General features: G+C 35.6%; 2 protein-coding genes and 1 pseudogene across 3 annotated transcripts; all 3 read left to right on the top strand.

Annotated features, from left to right (window-relative positions):
• Positions 1-799: 799 nt before the first annotated feature.
• LOC141645812 (uncharacterized) lies at positions 800-8835 on the top strand (annotated as a pseudogene).
• Positions 8836-11673: 2838 nt separating this feature from the next.
• On the top strand, positions 11674-15120 carry LOC141646747 (uncharacterized). The gene is made up of 4 exons (XM_074454685.1): positions 11674-11995; positions 12838-13094; positions 13803-14248; positions 14622-15120. The coding sequence occupies exons 1-4, from the start codon at positions 11901-11903 to the stop codon at positions 14877-14879; spliced, it is 1056 nt and encodes a 351-aa protein (XP_074310786.1). The 5' UTR covers positions 11674-11900; the 3' UTR covers positions 14880-15120.
• Positions 15121-17251: 2131 nt separating this feature from the next.
• On the top strand, positions 17252-21363 carry LOC141646746 (uncharacterized). 2 transcript variants are annotated; one of them, XM_074454683.1, is made up of 4 exons: positions 17252-17655; positions 19195-19451; positions 19891-20333; positions 21021-21363. In XM_074454683.1, the coding sequence occupies exons 1-4, from the start codon at positions 17546-17548 to the stop codon at positions 21276-21278; spliced, it is 1068 nt and encodes a 355-aa protein (XP_074310784.1). In that variant the 5' UTR covers positions 17252-17545; the 3' UTR covers positions 21279-21363. The 2 variants fall into 2 exon arrangements, with proteins under 2 accessions (XP_074310784.1, XP_074310785.1); XM_074454684.1 differs by lacking the exon at positions 17252-17655 and adding an exon at positions 17712-17796.
• Positions 21364-24257: the final 2894 nt, after the last annotated feature.

Here is a 24257-nt window from a genome sequence, read left to right as displayed (position 1 = left end):
CCTGGTTCAGACTATTAAACTGGTTTTTCTTCATTTTATTTAGTTTTTTTCGTAAGTTTAGGTATTTTTACATATTTTAGCATCTAATCATTATTAATTTTGCGTTTTAACAGGATTCATTTGAGGAGTTTGGTGAAAACGATGTTAATTACAACCACCTATTTGAGACGGTTACATGTTTTGCGAGTCGGGATGAGGCGTTTGAGTGGGCTCAAAAAATAGCTTTTGATAACGGGTTTGCCTCAGTAACAACAACAAACAACATTAACAACAACAAGAAGAACAAAGCCGACATTAATAAGCCCGAAATGAAGAAGAATAAGGAAATTGAAACGAGAATGAAGAAGAATAAGGAAATTGAAACGGGAATTCATTCAAATCAACACAAACATACATTACTAGCCTAATTCTAATCATACAACTAAATCTAAACTAATTTAAAAAAAAAAAAGAAACGACTTACTTGATTGAAACGTCAATAGGTGCTGCGGTGGTTGGTGGAGGTGCTGCCGTCGTCTGTGGTGTTGCTGCGGTGGTGGTGGAGGTGTTGTGGTGGTTGCGGTGGTGATGTAATGGCGGTGGCGGCGTTGGTGATGCGGGGTTGTAAGGGAGAGTTAGAGAGTGAAAGAGAGAGAGAGTAAGGGTAGGGGCGTCTTTTTTTTGAAAACCGTCGACGACGTTTCGCAACCCGGTTATTATAACATGTGAATGTGAATGATAATGACACGCTCACACGCCACACCCAACGTCAGCATTTATTTTTGTTGTATAACAAACATACGGCCTTCGTTCAATATAAAAGCGAGGTGTGTACTTTGTGCATAACCACAATTCAAAAAAACATAAATTCTACTAAAACACTTTCAAATTAGCCTATATTCTCAAATAATTACTTGGAGGTAATATATTTTGTAACAAGTTTTTCACCCAAATAAAAATGGAGAACAAAAAATTGGTAATAATAGGCGGCGGTATGGCCGGCGCACTTCTAGCTAAGCACCTTCAGTACGATATCCATGTTACCCTTGTCGACCCGTATGTATTCTTGTTTTTTCTTTATTTTTCATCTTATAGGATTTTTTTGTCAAATTAGAGTTAATTAGCAAAATAATTAGAAAATTGAGGTTCCTTTGAAACTATTTTGTCCCAATGGTGTCCATGTCATCACTTTCATTTTTTTTTTTTCCAATTTTTAGGCAAAGTCGCTAAGTTTCTTAGCGGTTTTGTCTCTTTGTCATTTTTCAGATGATGGATGCCATAAGTTTATGAAAAATAGAGAAATAGGGAAGCCGCTAACTTTCTTAGCGGCTTCAGTGGTTGTTCATTTCTAGAATAGGTTGTCATCAGTGTTTGAAGGTGACGGTTTTGAAAAAAAAAAAGGTGAATAGTGAAGCCCCTAAGTTTCTTAGCGGCTTTACTATTCACTTTTTTTAAAAAAAAAACTTAAGCCGCTTTACCATAAAAACTGGAATAAAAAAATGATGACGTGGACACCATTAGGCAAAATAGTTTCAAAGAAAAACCAACTCCCTAATTATTTTGCTAATGAAAACCTATTTGCCAAAAAAAATCGTCTCATAGTTTTTTACGAAAAAATATTAATGAGTCAATTTTATGTTTATTATGATGATTTTCTTAATTTTATATTTGGACAAATTAAACAGAAAGGATTACTTCGAGATCACATGGGCGACGTTGAGATCAATGGTCGATCTTTTATTTGCAGAAAGATCATTGATAAGTTACAATTCTTTCTTACCACAAGTGAACTTGGTTACATCTTTAGCCAAGAACATCACACAAAATGAAACCTTGACCGTGAATGGTGATCGTATTCCTTATGATTATTTAGTCATTGCGACTAGTTGTGTAAATTCTGATCCAGCAAATAGAAATGATAGTCGTCTTCATTATAAAGCAAGTAAGACCCTCTATCAATCAAAACTATATAAATTTGGGATATTCTCTCGTACATTATTCAACTTTTTCATTTTCTAAGATATAACTCTCTTTTTTTCCAAAAACCTTGACCGTCAGTAACTTTTGGCTACAGGCTCAGAATACGATATTTTTTTTTTTTTCAAATTGACCTTCTTTAAGAGCTATTCAGTTTGAAAAAGAATTCACCGATGTCTCAACTCGTAGCCGGGAATTATGGTCTGTCAAAGTTTATTCCTTTGACTAACCATAACTATCGGCTATGAGTTCCAAACACGGTGATTTTGTTTTTAAATTCAAGGTCTTGACGAGATAATTGGTATGGAAAAAAAATCAACGTTTTCTGAACTCGTAACAGAGAGTTATTGTCGGTCAAAATTTATAAAAGACGTGGGATACACATTAGAAAACGAAAAAGTTCAAAGATTCCCTATAAAATTTATAAAAATTGGTAAGGGATCTCTCAAATTAGATTCTAATTCTAATACGTATTTTATTCATTCGTTTCTTACAGATAATGATAAGATAACATCATCAAAATCCATACTAATCATTGGACTGGAGTAGAACTTGCGGGAGAAATAGCTACTCAATTTCCTAATAAGAAAATTACCTTAGTAAATCGTGGATCAAGATTATTACAATTCATCGGTCCAAAGGCGTCGCAAAAAGCATTGGAATGGTTAATCTCAAAGAAAGTTGAAGTGTTACTTAATCAAACTGTTAATTTTAAATCATCATCTGAAGGCGTCTACGAAACCTCACTTGGAGAAACTATAGTTGCTGATGCATGTTTCGATTGTACGGGAAGACCATTGGGATCGTCATGGCTTAAGGATACTATATTGAAGGATAGCTTGGATACTCAAGGAACTTTGGTGGTTGATAAGTATTTGAGGGTTGTTGGTCATAAGAATGTCTTTGCCATAGGGGACATTACAAATATTCCTGTAAGTTATATATTCGTTCTGATTGCTTACGTTTTATTAAAATATTTTTAAAAAAATAAAAATGCATGAATACGTTGAGTTGGAGGGAGTATCACTTCGTTCCTATTCTTTCCGGCTGAAAGATGGAGCCGGACTGAATTGAAGTAAGAGTTAATTTGTTAAACAATGAGCTGAACTGAATTGAACTGAAATGTTATCTATATTGCATGACTATGCTACAAAATACATTTTCTATAAATTTGGTTGCTTCTATATATTACAGGAACTAAAACAAGGGTTTCTAGCAATGAAACATGCTGATTTAACCGCAAAGAATATAAAGTCGTTGCTTAAAGAGGAGACGAAGAAAAATTGGGCGCATATAAGCCTGCAAAACCAATGTGTTGAGAATATGATGAGTATTAGTCAACTTCAAGTCAACTCTGCCAACTAGATGACAGCTCATCTTGTAACAAACTCAAAGTTTGTTACACTTAGATATTTATTCTAGAAAGTTCTCATTCTGTATATAAAGAAAATGTATAACTGTATCTTTTTACTTTTCATTCTTACAATAAAATATCTCCTTTATTTAGCTTGGAGTGTGAGTTTCTCTCTCTGTGTTTGTTGCACATGTTGTGAACTTTTCCGCCATTAATGGCGTCACCAAGCTAAAACAGTAGATTTCATCATGGTATCAGGAGAGTTTTTCGATCCTTTTACATCAATCGATAGCTTTTTCGTCATCGATACTTCTTCTTTCTGAATCTTCGATCAATTTCTCCTTTGATTGACGACTTCTTCCGAATTTTCGATCAATTTTTTCTTTGATTGCTAATTCTTGTTCCGCTTCTTTGAAGTTCAATCAATTTCTTTTCAATTGATTTCTCTTACATTCCGCTGCATTTTCTCCTTTTTTTTCTCCTCAACAACGATCACAATGCCTGAATCCGCGGCTACAGCTTCTGTTTACGCCAATCCTCTTCACCTGACGAATGGAGATCAATCTTTACTTCAGATTATTCCTCAGGTGTTCAACGGCAAGGCGTTTCTTCACTGGTCTCGCAATTTGAAGGTTGCCTTAATTGCGAAGAACAAACTTGTTTTCATTACTGGCAAGCTTCCAAAACCTGCGGAATCTGATGCTACATATCATGATTGAGTGCGTACTGACTATACTGTCATGCGCTGGATTTTACACTCTCTGGATGACTCTATTTCAGCTGGTTTGACCTATGTTACTTCGAGTCAACAGCTCTGGGAAGAACTCAATGAGAGGTACAATCAATCTAATGCGCCCTTCTTGTATCAATTAAGGAAGGATGTTGTCCAGATTGTGCAAGATGATATGACAGTAGCAGAATATTATTCTAAGCTGCGTAGTGTATGGGAGGATATGCGTTCTCTTGATCCTATACCTACTTGTGATTGTGGCGCAATGACGAAATGTTCTTGCAGTATTCTTAAGAAAGTTGTTGCGAGGGAGAATGCTCACAATTTGATTGATTTTCTGATGGACTTGAATATCAAATATGAGAATATTCGTGGTCAAATTCTAGCCATGGACCCCTTACCATCAGTTAATCAGGCCTTTGCTAGGGTGCATCAGGTTGAAGCTCAAAAACAGCTTACTGAGTCTTCACCTGCACCTATGGATGCTATAGCACTTTCTGTCAGTCAATCTTCTACTGCTAAAGGCTTTACCGGTCCTTCTAATGTCTGGAGGAGGGATGCCAAGAAGGCTAGGATGGATGATGTTGAAGAAGAAGAAAAGCCTGAGAAACCAGTGTATTTTTGTGTGCACTGTAGGAAGTCTGGTCATACTATTGACTACTGTTGGCAATACAAGAAGCTCAAGGCTAAAGAGAAGAAATTGTCATCCAATGCTGCTCAAACTCATCCCCCTCAGAAAAAATTTGCTGCTAATGTTGAAGAAGCACCTGAGTATGCAGCAGATACACCTTGTGAAGTATCTCAGGCATCTACCTCTTCTGCTTCCTTTACTAATCCGGTTTTCATCAAGGCTGTGGCAAAAGAGTTGTTTAATCTACAGAATGCTTCTAATATAGCAGGTCCTTCTTTCACAGGTATGATCCTTGCTTCAACTGTTAGTAGAGCAGACAAGGATTTATTATCTGTCAATTGGATTATTGATTCCGGAGCTTCTGATCATATGACTTATGATCTTAAGAATTTTACATCCTATAAATTTCTGTCTAAACCACTTGCTGTTACCTTGCCTGATGGCCAACTGAAACTGGTGAAATATGTTGGTGAAGTACAAATCCACCAGAGACTTTTACTAACAAATGTGCTTTATTTACCTGATTTTAGGCACAATTTGTTGTCTCTTGGTAAATTGTTAGCTGATTCTACTCTCATTGCTAATTTCACTTCTCATGATTGCACTATTCAGGATCTTACCACTAAGGAGATCTTGATTTCTGGCTGGAAGAGTGGTGGCATTTATCATCTTCATAGTTCTAATGACTCAGTAGTTTCTGGCACTTTTGCCCACTCATCTTTTTCTGTTGGTGTTATTATGACTGATGTAGCCTTGTTGCATAAGAGATTAGGCCATTCTTCTTTTACTACTTTAAAGCATGTAATTCCTGCTAATCATTTGGCTAATAAAACTGATTTGTTTTGTGATATTTGTTTACTTGCTAAGCACCACAAACTGCCTTTTCCTGTCAGTAATTCTGTTTCTAAGAGTCCTTTTGCATTGATCCATGTGGATTTATGGGGACCATATAGAGTTAAGTCACTCACAGGGGCATCTTATTTCCTAACTATAGTGGATGACTACAGTAGGATAACCTGGACCATGTTGTTATCTACTAAAGAGTCTGTTTCCTCCACTTTAATTCATTTTATAGCTTATGCCAAGAATCAATTTAATTCCACTATCAAGACCATCAGGAGTGATAATGGCACAGAGATTTTTCAGAAGGAATGTGGTTCTGTTATGGCTAGTCATGGCATTATACATCAAAGATCTATTCCTGGTAATCCTCAGCAGAATGGTCGTGTTGAGCGCAAGCATAGGCACCTCCTTGAAACTGCCAGGGCCCTTAGGTTGCAGGGGCATTTTCCTAAGAGGTTTTGGGGTGAGATGGTATTGACTGCTACCCATATGATTAACCTCATGCCAACAGCCACTCTGCAATGGAAAACACCTCATGAGAAGCTTTTTAATAAGCCCCCTGATTATACTCATTTGAGAACTGTAGGGTGTTTGTGCTATGCAGCACGGAAGGAAGGGGATAAATTTGCTAACAGGGCAGTTAGATGTGTGTTTCTGGGCTATCCGTTTGGACAAAAGGGCTACAAGTTATTTGATCTTGACAACTTTAAGATTCTCCTTAGTAGGGATGTTGTTTTTCAGGAGGATTCTTTTCCTTATGATCCTGCCTTCCATCTTTCTAACAGTCTTTGCAGTCCTCCCACTGAATCATTGTCCCACCTTTCTTCATCACCTGCTGCTGGTTCTGAGGTGGACTCAGATCTTTTCCCAGCCAATGATATTTCTTCTATTACAGACTTTGTGTTGCCCACTGATATTCCTGATACAACTACAAACAATAGTAGTTCCTCAAATATCAATACAAATACATCTAGTAATAGTACATCACATATTACTAATAATCCCTCTGCTGATGTGCTGATCTCTAGCAATATTCCTGTTGCCAGGCACTCACAGAGGACAAGGCAATTATCTAGCAAATTGTCTGGATACTTATGCAAGGGTTTACCACCTTCTCTTTTAGACACTGCTGCCCCTGCTTCTAATCAAGTGTCTAAGGTAGCTATTTCTCCTACTGCTTTGGATTCATGTCTTAATCTTGAAGGATATTCTTTAGACTATCAGAAGTCTTGTTTCAATGTCTTGCAACTTTATGAACCTTCATGTTATACTCAAGCCAAGGATGATCCCAAATGGGCAGCTGCTATGCACAAAGAACTTGAGGCTTTGGAGCAAAATCAGACATGGGTCTTGACTCCCCTACCAGCTGGTAAGAAGGCTATAGGTGCCAAATGGGTTTTTAAGATTAAGTTTAACCCAGATGACACTGTTGAGAGGTACAAAGCACGGTTGGTGGCCAAAGGGTACAGACAGATTGAAGGCAAGGACTACAAACATATCTTTAGCCCTGTTGCCAAGTTCACTACTGTCAGGATGGTCATTGCCTTAGCTGCAGCAAAGGGATGGCAGTTGCACCAACTGGATATTAATAATGCTTTTCTCCATGGTTTTTTGGATGAAGAAGTATACATGAGGAAACCAGAAGGGTACACAGCTGGCAATCCCAAAGATGTTTGTTTACTTAAAAGATCCTTATATGGTTTGAAACAGGCTTCTAGGCAATGGAACCTAGAGTTGTCCAAGTTTCTTCTTCAACATGGTTTTCTCAAGGCCAAGTCTGATTATTCTCTTTTCATCAAATCCAAGTCCACTGGATCTTTTACTGCTGTGATTGTCTATGTAGATGATTTGTTAGTGACTGGTAATGATGAGGAAGAGATACAGCTTCTTAAAACTTCCCTTGACAGAGCTTTTACCATCAAAGATCTGGGTCACTTAAGATATTTCTTGGGTATTGAAGTGGCAAGGTCTTCTGCTGAATCAAAGGAAATATGCCATTGATATTCTTAAAGATGCTCATATGGAAGAGTGCAAACCTGCTCTATTTCCTTTACCCACTGGGTTAAGATTGTCCACTGATGAAGGGGACTTACTGGAGCACCCAGAGACTTACAGGAGACTGGTTGGGAGGCTTTTATACCTTAACCTGACTAGACCTGATCTCTCTTATAGTGTGCAACAACTTAGCCAGTTTTTAAGTGCACCAAGGCTTCCCCATTTTCAGGCAGCTCTGTATTTACTGAGATATATCAAGGGCACCATCAATCTGGGCTTATTTTATCCTGCAAATACTGATCTCGGATCGCTCAAGCATCTTGTGATTTGATTGGGGAACTTGTGCCTTCTCAGGTCGCTCTCTCACTGGTTATTGCATTTTTTTGGGACAATCCTTGATTTCTTGGAAAACAAAAAAACAAACTACGATCAAGCAAGTCTTCTTTGAATACGAATGTGATATGAGCCAAACCTCTAGTGAAATTGTTTGGCCGCATCGTTGCTTCAAGATCTCGCACATTGATTCCTACCCCGATTACTCTATCTTTGTGATAATAAAGATTGACACATTCCGCCAATCCCGTATTTCATGAACGCACCAAGCACCTCAAACTGGACTGCCATTATATCAGGGAACGCATAGAGGAAGGTCTTATCAGCACTGCTCATGTTTTAAGTAAAGATCAACTAGCAGATGTATTCACCAAGGCCCTTGGGGAACAGCAGCATTCCTTCTTTGTCTTCAAGTTGGGACTTGTCACTACTCCACCAAGTCCAACTTGACGGGGGGTGTTGAGAATATGATGAGTATTAGTCAACTTCAAGTCAACTCTGCCAACTAGATGACAGCTCATCTTGTAACAAACTCAAAGTTTGTTACACTTAGATATTTATTCTAGAAAGTTCTCATTCTGTATATAAAGAAAATGTATAACTGTATCTTTTTACTTTTCATTCTTACAATAAAATATCTCCTTTATTTAGCTTGGAGTGTGAGTTTCTCTCTCTGTGTTTGTTGCACATGTTGTGAACTTTTCCGCCATTAATGGCGTCACCAAGCTAAAACAGTAGATTTCATCACAATGGCATTTGTACCACTTGGAAAGAAGGAAGGATTGACACAAATTATTAATTTTACTATAAGTGGATGTCTTCCCGGTTTGATTAAATCAAAAGATTTGTTTGTGGGAAAGACAAGGAAAACATTAGGACTCAAACCCTAATTCAAGACATGCATGCTGCTTGATGAAATGAATTTATTTTAATTGCATTATATTTATGTGGTGTGTCTATAATAGAGGATTTGAGTGATGTACGAGATTTGTATTTTGCTATGATTGTATTCTAAAATTATATTATTTTGAAATAAAATTTACGATTTATTATTTCTATTGTATGTCTTATTTATCGTCTTTCATAAACGCATAATTTTACCCTAGTGACATTATTAATTTAAAGAATTTAAACGTGATGAAATTATACTCTGTACTGTATTATACAGGGGCGGATCTAGGGCTAGGCTACTCGGGCTAAAGCCCGAGTAGTTTTTGAGGAAAAAAATATATACTATATCTAGTTTTAGAGAATCATTACTATCCATGTGGTCTGGTGGTCTAATATTGGGTTTTTACCCAAACATCCCGTGTTCGAATCACAGTGAAGGCTTCTTTACTTTGCCTTTTTTTATTTGTTTCTACTTACCTCCAATCCTCCATTCATTACAATATGTAATTATATTTTCCATAATTTTCCTTGTATGATTTTAACAAAATATGTACATTTATTTTTGGATTGGAGTACAAGTATATCAATTTAAATGAATTTTGCTAAAAAAAATTAGGTGATCAATTTAAATAATTTGTCTTTAAAATAATTAGAACAATTGTAAATTAGCTTCATTTAATATAGTAGAATATAATATCACTAAAAAAAACGTCTTGTGAACAGTAGTTTTCCTTTTCCGCTCAAAGATTACAAAAGTGACACGTGTTTCCAATTTAATATCTATTAAAACTTTTAGAAACTATCGGCTTATCATATCTTATATTTTACTTTATATTTCATATCTTAGGAAAAAAAATTGTTATCAACTTATAAAATTTTGAAATTTAGCCCTAGGTAGATTGGATTCCTGGATCCGCCCCTGACTGTATATACACAAACTAAACAGAAAAATTAATGGTCAAAACTCATATGCCCTCAATTCCGGTCACTTGTTGACATATTCTATATTCAGGTGTCTCAGTCATTTGCTTACCTTTCTATATTAGAAAGGTTTTTTATGGGTAATTTGATCATTACATATTCATTATGATTCACTTATCCTTCACTAACAACCACCGGAAATAATCTCCTCCTCTTTTCTCGATCTTTATGCCAAAATCAAAAGTAAACAAATGAACGGGATGAAGGAAATAACCTTTACATGCCAGACCGTTTGTATTGTTAAGAAGATGGATCGGAGGTGGCATCAAATAGTAGAAGATCAAACCGATTATAAAAATACAGAATAGAAAATGAGATAGCCTCACATAAAAATATCGAGTGTTGATACCATACTCTCAAACGCAATTTGTAAAGTCAATAATAGGAAATAAATATAATATTTATTTCCTATTACGCCCCTCACTCGAATGCCCATTGGGCTCGAAAAGTGATTAGTGCACAGACTCCTCCATACCATATGCTGAAAGTCCACTACTTCGTGAGTTATTGGAGGCTGCCAGGATTTGAACGGTTGAGGCTCAACTACTATATTTATTTCTATTACGCCTCCTCACTCGAATCACAATTGAGCTTGAAGAGTAGTTAATGCATAAGCGCCCCCAAACCATGTGCTGAAATTCTATTTCGTGAGTTATTAGAGATTGCCAAGATTTAAACACCCATGACCTTTTATCACACTGACTCTGATACCATTATAGATAAACCATTTCAACTAAAATATTAAGGTGATGGTTGAGGTCTAACAATTATATTTATTTACTATTAGTTAATTAAACTATTAAAATAATAACTCCTATATAAATATAAGTAAAAGGGTGGCACCAAGAGTCGGAAACGATATGACACCTAACATTGTCCCTTGAGAATCAGAAGGTTTTCCTATAGACGTTCATTATCGTTTGAAGATTTTATACAGGCTATGTGTCATCCATTTTCAGTCAAATATAATCACTTTTTGACAAAAAATTATTTCAATAGCAAACACTAGTAACAACTTTTGGTCATTATATGGTCACTTTTACCATAAAAATGGTCACATAAGAACATAAGACCGCCTAAAACTTTTAGACGAAATAATCCGTTTGAAATGAGAATTAGTTCAGCCTGCGGGGGAATATATCAAGAGCGGGCTTGGTCTGGACATGGACGGGCTGAGACTTATAAAAATTGTCCGGCGGGCCTACATTTGTTGTCGTGTCCATTATTGCGGGCCTAGTTTGATTGTCCGTGCCCGCCCATCAAAATAGGCAGGCCTACCCGTGGGCTCTTGGGCTCAAAGGCATAGCAAAAAAACTACCTATTATAAAGAACATAATAAGTTATTAACTTTTTTTGGGCTCAATTTCGTTTTACTTAAGTTTATCTAAGAAACTAGTTACCATATTATTATATATATATACGTTTTTTTATGTTAATAAAGTAATCATATTAATAAAAATTGGAAAATTTTTTTTAAAGTGGGCCTAGTGGGCTGGTCCATGGACATTTCTCTTAGCTCGTACCCGTCCATTAATTCTAACGGCCTATTTTTTTGTTCATTACCCAATAATTTAATTTATTTTTATGTCCAAACCCGTTTAAATAGTGGCCCTAATAAAATAGGCGAAACGGGTTGACCCGCACTAAATCACTTCTAGAATATACCAAACGAGGAGGACAACAAAGAATCAAGTTTTTCGAACGCGTCTACGCCATATCATATATTCCCTCCTAGTCTGAGTGTTGGTTCCTCTTTCCTTTTCCATGCTAGTCGGGTGTTGGTTCCTCTTTCCTTTTTTGGTATGTTTTGTATGGTCCAAATTCAATTTCATGTGGGGTAGGGTGTTTTGTGTGGTCCAAATTCATTTCCTTAATTTTGATGCCCAAAAGAAAGGGAACCAACACTCAGACTAGGAGGGAGTATTTTATACCTTATGTGAGTTATGTCATTCCCTACGAACTTTGACTCTTGTTGACACGCTATACCCGACGTCGGCAAATCCCTGCCTTGCCTTAATCACATTATTAAAAATTTAAAATATATATTAAATTACTATCACCTTTCTAACACGGCAAATACATTCATATAAATTCATATTCACATTCATATTTTGTTTAAACCCTTTAAATTTTTATTTGCTCAATAAATTATTTCCGTCAAGAAATTTTATTATCCGTCGAAGAAAATGAAGAAAAATGTGGTGGTGATTGGTGGCGGAGTCGCCGGTGCTCTTCTAGCCAAGCTCCTTCAAAATGATGCATATGTTACCCTCATCGACCCGTATGTATTTCTATTATTCTCTCATTTTATTAATTTCTTTTTCATCATCATTTTCATTTGTTGTTCATTTAATTTTCTTATATTTATTGTAATTTGAATTTTCCGTTTATTATTATACTTTTACCATCGTGATCATTATCAACATTTTTAATAGTCAATTCATTTAATTTTCTTATATTTATTGTAACCGGAATTTCGTTTCTTCATAAAATTTCCGTTTGATTTTGGGTAAAATCGTCTTACAATGGAGTACGTATCAATTGCATGACCAGTCGTTCCAACTTCAACGACATGGTTGAAACGTTATTGTCATTTCAACGTGTACGTGTTTTGTGGCCTTCATTCTACCTCTATTTTTTCCACCCCCATCAATTTTTTTTTTAATTCATATTTTTGTTGCAATTATTTATTTAACTTTAATTGGAACGAGTTAAAATACAACTTCAATCTCATAATAAATGTTACATATCCCTGTCCCACTTATCCATCATCTAAAATAATCATATACTTACTCCAATTACGTATCATTTAACGCAATAAAGATAATTTTAAAAATCAAAAGTGAAATATAAAAATAGTGATGGAACACAAGATAAAAACACACTTTAGCCAACATGTGATTATTCCTATGATAATTAATTATTACGGTTTTACAGATTATTTCATTAATTATGATAAAACGAGTAAACGAGTTTGTTAATCAATTTCTCATGATATAGTTTTGTAAATCTGTCTCTAATTAGCATATTAACGTGTGCTGTTAGAACATACATTAGAAAAACCATAATGGATTACAATTTAATAAAAATTGCTTAATTAAAGTATTTTGATTGATTAAACAGAAAGGACTACCTAGAACTAACATGGGCAAGCTTAAGATCAATGGTGGATCCATCATTTGCTGAAAGATCATTGATTAATTACACTGATTTTCTTCCAAAAGTGAAGCTAGTTACTTCTTTAGCCAAGAACATTACACAAACTGAAGTCATAACTGCGAATGGTGATCGAATTCCTTACGATTACCTTGTAATTGCAACCGGTCATATTCATTCCGATCCTGTTACCAGAACTGATAGCCTCCTCAACTACCAATCAAGTACGTGTCTCTTATTACTCCCTATAATAATTTCGTAAAAGACAGTCTCGTGTTAAGATGAATTAAAATTTATCATAAAAAAGAGCTAGTGTCACGTAGTAGTGTCAATTTACCCTCAATTTACCCGGTGCGCACTAAAGGTAAAACCAGCTGGTCCCCTCGTTATAAAACAAAAGGGGATATTCTACGTGATAACCCGTGATTTTTTATTTTCTACATAATAACCTCGTTTCTAACAAAAAAGTTTTTGACTGACCATAACTCACCATCAAAAGTTCTTAAAGCAACGATTTTTTTTTCAAATTGACCGGCTTTACGAGATCTTTGATCTGGAAAAAAAAAAATCAGTTTATGAACTCGTAGCAAGAATTACGGCCAGTCAAACTTTAAACTCTGACTGATCGTACCTCTCTCTAGCGAATTTCGGATGCGACAATTTTTTTTTTTTCAAATTGACCGCGTTTATGATATTTTTGATTTGAAAAAAAATTGTCGCTTTTAGAACTCGTGCTTGTGAGTTATGGCCAGTCAAAGGCGTTTTTTGGTGTAAATGAGGTTACTATGTAGAAAATAAAAAAAATACGAAATTACCATGTAGAATATTCCAAAAAAAGTGTCAATTTAGTATTGTCTAACTCGGAGTACAAGAATTTGTGCTTGTATTTAGGCTGCATTCTAATACAATTTTTTTTTTTGTTTTTGTTACAGCTTACGATAAGATTCAATCATCTAACACGATATTAATCGTGGGAGGTGGTCCAACTGGTGTCGAGTTAGCCGGAGAAATTGCAACTCAATTTCCGGACAAGAAAGTAACTCTAGTAAACCGCGGATCAAGATTATTAAATTTCATAGGGCCAAAAGCGTCACAAAAATCATTAGAATGGTTAATCTCGAAGAAAGTTGAAGTGTTACTTAATCAAACTGTTAGTTTGAAATCATCGTCTAAAGATGTTTATGAAACTTCTGAAGGACAAATTATAAATGCTGATGCATATTTCAATTGTACTGGAAAGCCATTGAGTTCTTCTTGGCTTGACGACACTTTATTAAAGCCTTGTTTGAATACGGACCGGACTCTTGCAGTCGACACGTGTTTAAGGGTGGTTGGTCACAAGAACGTCTTCGCCATTGGAGACATAACAAATGTTCCGGTAAGTTTTTCTTATATATTGACATTTTATATATCATGCTGGTAAAGTCACCAGGGGTGATATTAATGAATTATGACCTAAGTTTAAATTCTGTTAATATTATATTCACCCTTTTGGCTCTGTTTACACCAAAAAAAAACTTTTTGTTATCTATATTGTTAGTTTTCTCTTAAAATGGGCAAATTTATACATATGGTCAATTTATAGATCACCTAATAGTCATGAATTGATCATGTAATCATAAGGTCAACCTCTTGTTGGTGTCAAGACTCAAGACGACAAACTAATGAGTAAAGAAATAACTGAGACGGGAGAAGTAACTTTTTTTTTACGAAGTTGAGATTAATTTGCTTTCGGTCTTATATGATGTTAGGAACTGAAACAAGGGTATTTGGCTATGGAGCATGCTACTTTAACCGCAAAGAATATAAAACTGTTGTTTAAAGGAGAGAATGAAGAAAAGTTGGGTGCATATAAGGCTTCGAAACCATTGGCATTTGTTTCACTTGGAAAGAAAGACGGTGTGGCGCAAATCAACGGATTTACTATACATGGATGTCTTGTTGGTTTGATTAAATCAAGAGATTTGTTTGTTGGAAAGACAAGAAAATCATTTGGGTTACAATCCTAGTTCAAAGACATGTTAACTATTGATGTTGCACTATTTGTGATGGGTCTTTAGCCTAACAACAAGTCTTGTTTGTGATGGTCACAAACTTATGATGTCTAAGTAACATGTTTGTGAATTGTGAGTCGTTATAAAATTTGTGACTGTTACAAGTAAGAATTTGTGTTAGCTTGATTAATGGAAAATTGTATGAATGCATGATTAACTTGTTTATAAGAGAAGGGGTCGACTCTTTTATGGAAAATTGAATTTGTCATCACATCGGATAGTACAAGACTACAAGGTTAAACATTTTGTGAAACTAAGGTCTTGTAAATCCTATTAAACAATAGGATTCTAGTTCAAATACAAAGTTGACACAAATATTTAGGTTACATGATGTGATCAACTTACCCATACCTAGATAATTGATTAACTGTAAAACAGATTCGGATGATCTGTCATTTAAATCAGATCATCCGAATTTTGATACCTTACCATCGATTTGGTATCTCGGAAGGCTAAGACATACATATTCAAAACATGTAGAATTTAACTATCAACCAATCCCAATCAATTGGTTGAAGTAACATCTCTATTAACCTCAACTATTTGCGAAAACGATAATAATTAAGAGTAATTCTTAAACTAAACACTTTATCGATCATCAATATTTTCTTAATTTAGATTTGGGTTTTTAGGAGAAACCTTCAGGTTTGTGGAAGCTCATTTCGTTATACGAAACTTACTAGTCACCAGTCCTCACCAGTGTCATCACCCACGATTTTAGAACTAAATTGTCAGCGATGTAAGACGGTGAATGTTTGGTAAACAACATATTGTGTGAAATTAGTAGGTGTTGGCCTAATTAGTAAATTGACCAAGCAATTTACTATTTTCGTATGTCTGATAAACGACGTATTCCAATAGTATATTGATCAGAATCTACTATTTTTGAATATGTTACTAATATCAACATATTGTATTAGCATATTCAATTTATACATAAACCATTCTACTTGTCTAATCTGATACTACCCAACACCATCAATTCTGCTAACTAAATCTATTAACATTATCCGCTATCATGAATCTGTTTTGCTATTTGCCAAACAGGCCTAAGTCCGTATAATCTCATTTTTATCTATATAAACGCTAAATTAGGTTTAAAGTTAATAATTATTAACAAAAATAATTTTAACAAGTCTCTTAAAAGATTATCTCCAGTAAGTGGATTATACATCCGATGTACTACCCAGGGCCGTCTGGGAGATTATGGTGGCCCTGTGCGAAATTAAAAACGGGGCCCTATACCGAATACAAGTATTAAAAAAACAAAAATCTTAAGGTTAAGGTTAAAACGGGTCAAATATTTTAAATGAGATGAAAGTGAAATACCCACTAATAATAAGATGTTGGTGCTATCTATACAAGTGAGTTAGTATTTAACCCGTCTGGCATTTTCGGGACGGAGTTTAAAAAACCCCTACAGATATTTATACCACCTCAAATATAACATAAATTTGTAAAAAGTTTTTTTTTTAAAAAAGAATCGTTATAAACAAAAGTTTTTTGGCGAAACAAGAAAACACTCGTTTTTCTACTTATAAAAATATACTACTACACCAAATAACAAGTAGTAATGTTGATAAGATGGTTCTAATAAGAAAATTATGACCTATGGTAGGGGGTTCAAATCCAACCAACATCACTATTTCATGCCATTTTGCGATAAAAAAAAAAAAACTTAAAATAGTAGCCACTGGGGATCGAACCCGGGATCTTTCAGGATGAAACTAATGCTGCTACCACTACGACAAACTTCAATCTCTGATCTTAGTTCGCACTATATGTTATACATATTATCACAAACAGAATGTCAGATTTGAGGCCCTTCAAAATCGGGGGCCCTGTTCCGTCGCACGGGTTGTACACCCTTTGAGCCGGCCCTGGTACTACCACAAATTTTATACTTTCTGAGCATTATAATAAAGTTTTTGAGCTTTGTCTTAAAAATTATGAGTTTTACTATAAAATTTTTGAATTCATTCACTAAAATATTAAGCTCAAAAAAATTACAATGAAACTCAAAAACATTACATACAAACTTACTTAAATTTGAGTTTTGACGGAAAAAAATTAAAATCTAACTTATAAACTTTAATAAACTCAGAAAAAATATACATATGCTCAAAAACAAATAAAATTTGAGGTAATAAGCTCAGAAAAATACAAAAATGCTCAAAAATAAGTAAAATCTGAGGTAATACATCCGATGTATTTTCCTCGATTATCTCGCATGTGAATGATGTTGTAAGATAAAAATAATAACGGGACGTAGCGGTCAAGTGATCTCAAGTCTCAACTCGTGTCAGTGTGTCATATACTCCTATCTACCTCGCAAAAAAAGCAGAACACCTACGTTACCCTTTTTGTTATGTCACAACTCAAAGAGGATAATTTACCAGGAAACTCGCTGTATTTCCAGCAAACTACCAAACCAAAAACAGAAAAAAAATCCGCATAATTCTTGATTAATTCTGCATTTTTTACCTATTTAATTATCACTTTTTTCCCCTTAATCACCAATTTAAATTAACCAAAATTCAAACAATTGAACAATGAACAATTGTTTGATCATTGGTTAATTTTGAGTAAAAGATTTTGTGGGTTTTGATAAAACTGTAAAAATGTCATCAGAAAGTGGTAAGAAAAATGTGGTGATAGTAGGAGGAGGAATTGCTGGTTCTCTTGTTGCTCAACGTATTCAGGATCATGCCCTTGTTACTCTTATCGACCCGTATGTGTCTCGTCTCCCTTTCTTAATTATTTCCGTCTCAATTACTTGTGTAAGGCGGTCCTATAGTTACTACCTTTCTCGCTTTCTACTAATATGGATTATTATTTCTTTGTATCATGCCCTTGTTACCCTTATCGACCTGTATGTGTCTCGTCTCCTTGTTTTATACTTACTATCTTTCTCGCTTTCTATTAATATGGGTTTTTATCTTTTCGCGGTTATTTGTGTAAAACCGTCTTATATTGTTACTCCTACATTAGCAATTACCATGCTAGGAAGATGAAAATTACTCCCACACCCCGTTCATTTGTTTACTTTTTTTTTTTATTCTTGTGAGGGTATTTTAATCAAAGGTAAAGAAATAATTGTGATGGAGAGAGTATGAATTTAATATTTGCATAATTGCATTATTATTCCCGAAATCCTAGAATCGCCACTGTTTGCATGCAAATTTAAATTTAGTTGTTGGGTTTTGGATGTCAATTAGCTAAACTGAGAGTGAGAGAGTATGAATTTAAATTTAGTTGTTGGGTTTGGATGTCAAATTTAAATCCTAGAATCGCCACTGTTTGTTTGTTTGTTTGTTGAGGAGACGGACAGACGGTTGTGTTTGTGGTGGTTTTGCAATACATGGTTCTGAATCGTTGATGGATATGGATTAGTAGTTGTATTTGTTCATTCTTGTATATGTGCTTCAATGTGATACCCAGATAGTATACTCGGCTAGAAGTATTTCGCATAGGTGTAGCCGTGTAGGAGTATAGGACTCGGCTATTCTATGAAAATTCTCCGGGTTTTGTGCTTAAAATGGGGTGTCCACTGTCCATGAGGCATAACTAATGAACTATGAACAATGTCGGAGACTTAGAGTGTGGAGTTTTGGGTGTGGGTATGCGGGTTTATACAATGAGGCCGAGTAACATAGGTTTTACTTGCTGGAGATATTTGCTTCAAAGGGCTATTGGGATCTTCTATTAATAGTCGCATCTTGTACGATTGAGCTGTTTTGCTTTTGCTAGTAGTATGATTGATTTCTATTTTAGCTTGATTGCTTTAGTGAAGAAATCCGGATTTTGATTTTAAAACCTATAAGTTTACCTAGCTTTTGTATTATGTTTCACTCCCCTTTTGTTTTTCAATTTTTCTTTTCTATTTTTTTCGCATTTTGAGGTGTGCATTCACCCATAGACGGTTCTAAAGGATGATTCATGTCAGCCAACCCCAAATCATTTTGGGATTAAGGCTCTAATGTTGTTGTTGTTGCTTCAGTGAAGAATTGGCTTTGTGACATGTAATTTGTTTTTTTTTTTTCTTCGCTTGTAGTAATGAGTTCCATGCTGATCGTTTACTCATGGTATTCTGCTCAGAAATTATGGGTTAATTATATAACATCCTTGTTTGACCTCGTAAATGAAATTTCTGTCTCCGGCGACTACTACATATCAGTGGCTTGTATGAAACATGTATCTACTTTCATCATTTTTCTTAGAAATTATGTTTTCTAATATTCAAATCTGCTACTTTTGAGTTTTGAATCAGAAAGGAGTACTTTGAGATCACATGGGCTGCCTTGAGATCAATGGTAGATTTATCTATGGCCGAACGAACATTGATCAACTACACTGAATTTCTACCGAATGTAAAGCTAGTTACTTCGTGGGCAATAAATGTAACTGAGAATGAAGTCATTACTTCAGATGGTGATCATCTTCAATATGATTATCTTGTAATTGCCACCGGACATGTGCATCTTGATCCTGTGACGAGAAGTGAGGGTCTTCTCAAGTATCAAACAGGTCCGTCTTTATCTGGTGCTTGTGGTTATCATACGAAGTAATTGACAATTTTATTGTTATTGTCTGAAAGCGTGATCCGTCTTTTGATGTATTTTACTTCATCACCGCAGTTTTATTGTCCGTCGTGTGTCTGACATTCTGAGTTCTGAAATTAAGACTTCACATGATATGCAACACCTCGTTTTAGACTGAAATTAAGAAACATATTCACAAAATACCCGTGTCTGACATTGTGACTCTAGCAGCCACATCATAGTAGCATAGGAATGGATTTGTGGATCTTTTTTCATTTTTATTTTATTTTATTTTATTTTATTTTGGAACTATTAAATTAAATAAATCTTAGGTTCCATCAGAAATGAACGGAAGCTTGAGTATACGAATATCAGCTGAAAACAGCATTTAACCAGACTAAAATATACTTGCCTTGCTCTGGCAGCATTTGATAAAATAACATCATCCAAGTCAATATTAGTAATTGGAGGTGGGCCCACTGGTGTTGAACTTGTCGGTGAAATCATCGACCACTTCCCTGGAAAGAAAATCACTCTGGTACACCGTGGATCAAGACTGCTCGAGTTTATTGGTTCTAAGGCATCTAATAAGGCTTCAGATTGGTTGGCCTCAAAAAATGTTGAAGTGATTGTAAGTCAGTCTGTCAGTTTAACAACTTCAGAAGGTGTTTATCTAACTTCTGGTGGGGAAACTATTGTTGCCGATTGCTTTTTTGACTGCACAGGGAAGCCATTAGGGTCCTCTTGGCTTACAGACACGATTTTGAGGGGAAGTTTGGATCTTCAGAGGAGACTCGCTGTCGATGAGCACTTGAGGGTCAAAGGTTGCAGCAACATTTTCGCCATTGGAGATATCACTAATATTCGGGTAACCTATCTCGTCCCAGTTATATATTTGTTGTTTTCGAATAACCCCAACCAAATAAACTGGTGCTCTTCCATTGTTTGCCTGTTACATGATTCAGCCGAAATGCTTGATATGAAACTAGAGCTTCTTTACGTAGTATGCTTAAGGTCTATGACTCCATTCTTTACAACTTAATTTTTTTTTTGGTAACGAGGAACATCTCTCATTAGCAGCCTAGGGCGATACACCTTTGAGAGACCCAACCCCGAGAGAGACGCGACAGCAGAGTAAGCCGGCACTCTCTTTTAGCAGACCCTAAGATCCCCGTGCAATAACCGCATACTGCTCATGCAGGGAGTCGAACCCGGGACCTCGCAATTCATGCCATTGCATGCTTTGAGGGTAACCCGCGCTCCACTGCACTCACAGCACTTGGTTAATTTTGCTGAACTTGTTTTTATCTAAACTTAATTATTCAAGTTTCGGTGTACGCCGCCGTGTACTTGTGTACTTCTATTACCTGGACAGAACTTATTTTTTCTTCATTTATCCGAACTAAATGTCTCTTAATTGCGTTTTTCTAGGAAAAAATCTTAAATTTTCTGTTCTAATCTGAACTATTCCGTAAAACTGAAGAAAAAAAACAGATTTTTTGGGTAAAGACGGTACGGTAAGCATATGAAATTCATGCCACTTTCTTTCTACCAGGAGCTTAAACAAGGGTATTTAGCAATGAGACACGCCGAGGTAGTTGCAAAGAACATGATGTTGCTCCTCGAAGAAGAACCAGAGAACAAGCTGGCCACCTACAAAGCAGGACGGCCCGTTGCATTTGTTTCACTCGGGAAGAAAGATGGGGTCGCGCAATTAAACTGTTTTACATTGAATGGGCGGCTTCCTGGTTTTATCAAGTCGGGGGATTTGTTTGTTAGTAGAACAAGGAAAGCTTATGGGCTTAAGCCTTAGTTACCTGTAAGGCTGTAACCTAGTTGACAATTCTGGAATTTATTGTCCACAATTGTTATGCATAATATTGAAGTGTTGCTTTCAATCTTCAGTGTTTTCTTGTCGATCCCATCGAAATGCAATCCTCAAGCCTCAATTGAGCTTGTAGATTATTTTTATTTATAAAGAATTGTATTATTTTTGTTTAGTCTTAGTCTGGTGGTTAAGACAAAGTAATCGTAACAACATATCATAAGTTCGAATCCTCTTTTTATATACTGTACTGGTCTCGCGCCTCTTTGACACCAAAAGAAAATACGATGATGGTGGTTGTTATAATATAAAATCGAACTTGGGACTTCGACCATTAGCTGACGCTTTTGGTTGAGATGGTTTTTTAACATGGTATAGAGTCAGAGGGACTAAAAGTCACGGGTTCGCATCCCACCCTCTCAATTATAAAGTGGAATATTAGCATCAAATATTGGGAGGTCTGTAATTGCATCCATACTTCAAGCCCAAGACTCACCCGTGAGCCAATATTAACGCTTAAGCACGCCGCATGGCCCGCATACCATTCATAAAAAGTGAGGAAAACAAAATTAACAGACCACAAATGCGGTTAGGGTGGAGTTCGCGTTGGGTTATAAATGCACTTAGGATGGCCCTCGCGGAGGGCTTGAGAACAGGGTAACGCCATGTACTTCTAAGATTTAGATAACAAAAATACTCCCTCCTCGTTCTAAACCTTTGTTCGTACCAAACCCAAAATAATCGAAATTCAAATCGCGATCTTTCACTATGTTTCCTTTAATACAACAATTTTAAAATTATCATTCTCCTTCACCTAAAACAATTGACCATTGTAACATTCGAGAACAGAGTTCGAAACACCGAAAAGAGGTGGAACCGTGGAACTGTGAAAGGAAATAAAAAGGCCCGAATAAACTACTGGTATATTAGATCCAATACAAATTTAATTTATTTGAACCAAATGTAGGTTTGTTTTTTGGACTTTATTTCTATTCTTATAAGTTTAGTTTAGTTCAATTCAATTCAATATATGTCGATTTAGTTCAGTTCAGTTTATATTAGTTCAGCAATTTCCTATTACTTATAAATTAGGGGTCGTTTGGTTCACTACTTAGGAATGGAATGGATTGGAATGAGAAATCATAGGAGTATGGGGTTCCAATTCCATACCTTCCAAAATATGTTTGGTTCATTAGAAAAATAAACATGAAAGAATGGAGTTTGAATCCATGGGGAAGAGGTGGGTATGGGATTCCAAGGGGTTGGGGTGGAATGAGAATCCATCAGGATTCTAACTCCATTCCAAAACACCCCAACCAAACACTAGAATGACTAGAATCCATTTCATTCCCTTCCAAACCTCCCAACCAAACACCCCCTTTAGTTCAATTTAGGTTTATATCAATTGAGTTCAGCAATATATCGAGTTTTAATACAAAAGCTCTGTTATTTTGGACTGAAACTGATCTCATCTGAACTGAACTAAACTTATAGGATCTGAACTGAATTGAACTTAACTGAACTTATAGGATTTGAATTGAGCTGGACTTATACGATCTGAACTGAACTGAACTTATAGGATCTGAGCTGAACTTTACGATCTAAACTAAACTAAACTGAACTTATAAGATCCGAAAGTCGAGGAAGTGGTAAACTAGCCCCTTAAGTTTGCATCAATGTGAGAATAACCCCTTTCACTTTATTTTGGTGTAAACAACCCCCATAACTTTGTAATAAAGTGAAATCAAGCCCCTTTCACTTTTCCGGTCAAAATCTCGCCGGATTGTTAATTTCTCACCAATTTCTCACCAATATTACGTATAATTGCTCATAATTTAACACTGAGATTTGGGTGCAACTTTTACAAAATTAAATTGCTACGTCTGTAAACAACTAGCTCGGGGAAAACAAGGAAATCTGAGACTGTTATCGCCTCTTTGAGAATAGAATGCCATATCATTTAGGCTCTGTTTGGTAAATAGCGGATTAATATTGACAGAAGCAGATTGTGAAAGCAGATTATAATTAGCAGATTTTGTTGACAGGTTTGACTAGTATATTCGATTAGCAGATTTTGTTAAAGGTGTTTGGTAAGTAGCAGATTTAAATTAGCAGATTATCTAAATCTTTTGTAAAATGACAAGTAAGTACATGAATTAACTATGGAATAAATGTAAGGTTATATTTTCCTAAGGGTAAAAATGTGAATTTTTTTTTTCCCAATCTACTCTTAGAATATGCTGGGGGGAGCAGCATATTGTAAAATAGTAGATTCGGCCTCAATCTACTATCCCAATATGCTTTTTACCAAACACCCCAAATAGCATATTGACTGGTCAAATATGCTAAAAGTCCCAAATATGCTAATTTTTTGTCAATCCGCTGTTTACCAAACACCCCCTAACTAAATCTCTGAATCATTTTCAACAATGGAACTCTCCTCGCTCGCTTCTTTAAGAAAAAATTTATTTATTTGGCAAAGTTGAGAAAAGGAAAAAAGAAGTGATAATGTTGGTGTTGAGTGTTCTGGGTGATAGACAAGACGCCAGGGAGAGAGAAAGTGAGAGGTAGGAATGTTAGGACATATGAATTGTTGGATAATGTGCTAAAATAAGGCGTATAAATCTTGCAGATACATGCATTTGTATAAGTATATAGAGTCGAAATGGTGAAAATTATACGTAATATGTACGACATATGAGATATTGGTGAGAAATTGGCAATCCGGCGAGATTTTGACTGGAAAAGTAGGAGGAGGCTTGATTTCATTTTAGAGCAAAGTTATGAGGGTTATTTACACCAAAATAAAGTTTAGGAGGTTATTCTCACAATGATGCAAATTTAAGGGGCTAGTTTACCACTTCCCCGGATCTAAAGTAAACTTAAATTAAGTGGACTAAAGAGCAGGAACAAAGAAACCATATTAAAATCGAAAACCGATTTTGTCGGACCCGAAATAAAATAGAT

This window comes from Silene latifolia, chromosome 3, assembly GCF_048544455.1.
Source record: "Silene latifolia isolate original U9 population chromosome 3, ASM4854445v1, whole genome shotgun sequence".
In the NCBI taxonomy this organism is placed as follows: domain Eukaryota; kingdom Viridiplantae; phylum Streptophyta; class Magnoliopsida; order Caryophyllales; family Caryophyllaceae; genus Silene; species Silene latifolia.
Note: the sequence above shows the minus strand (reverse complement) of the source record. Positions and strands in the feature narration are given on the sequence as shown.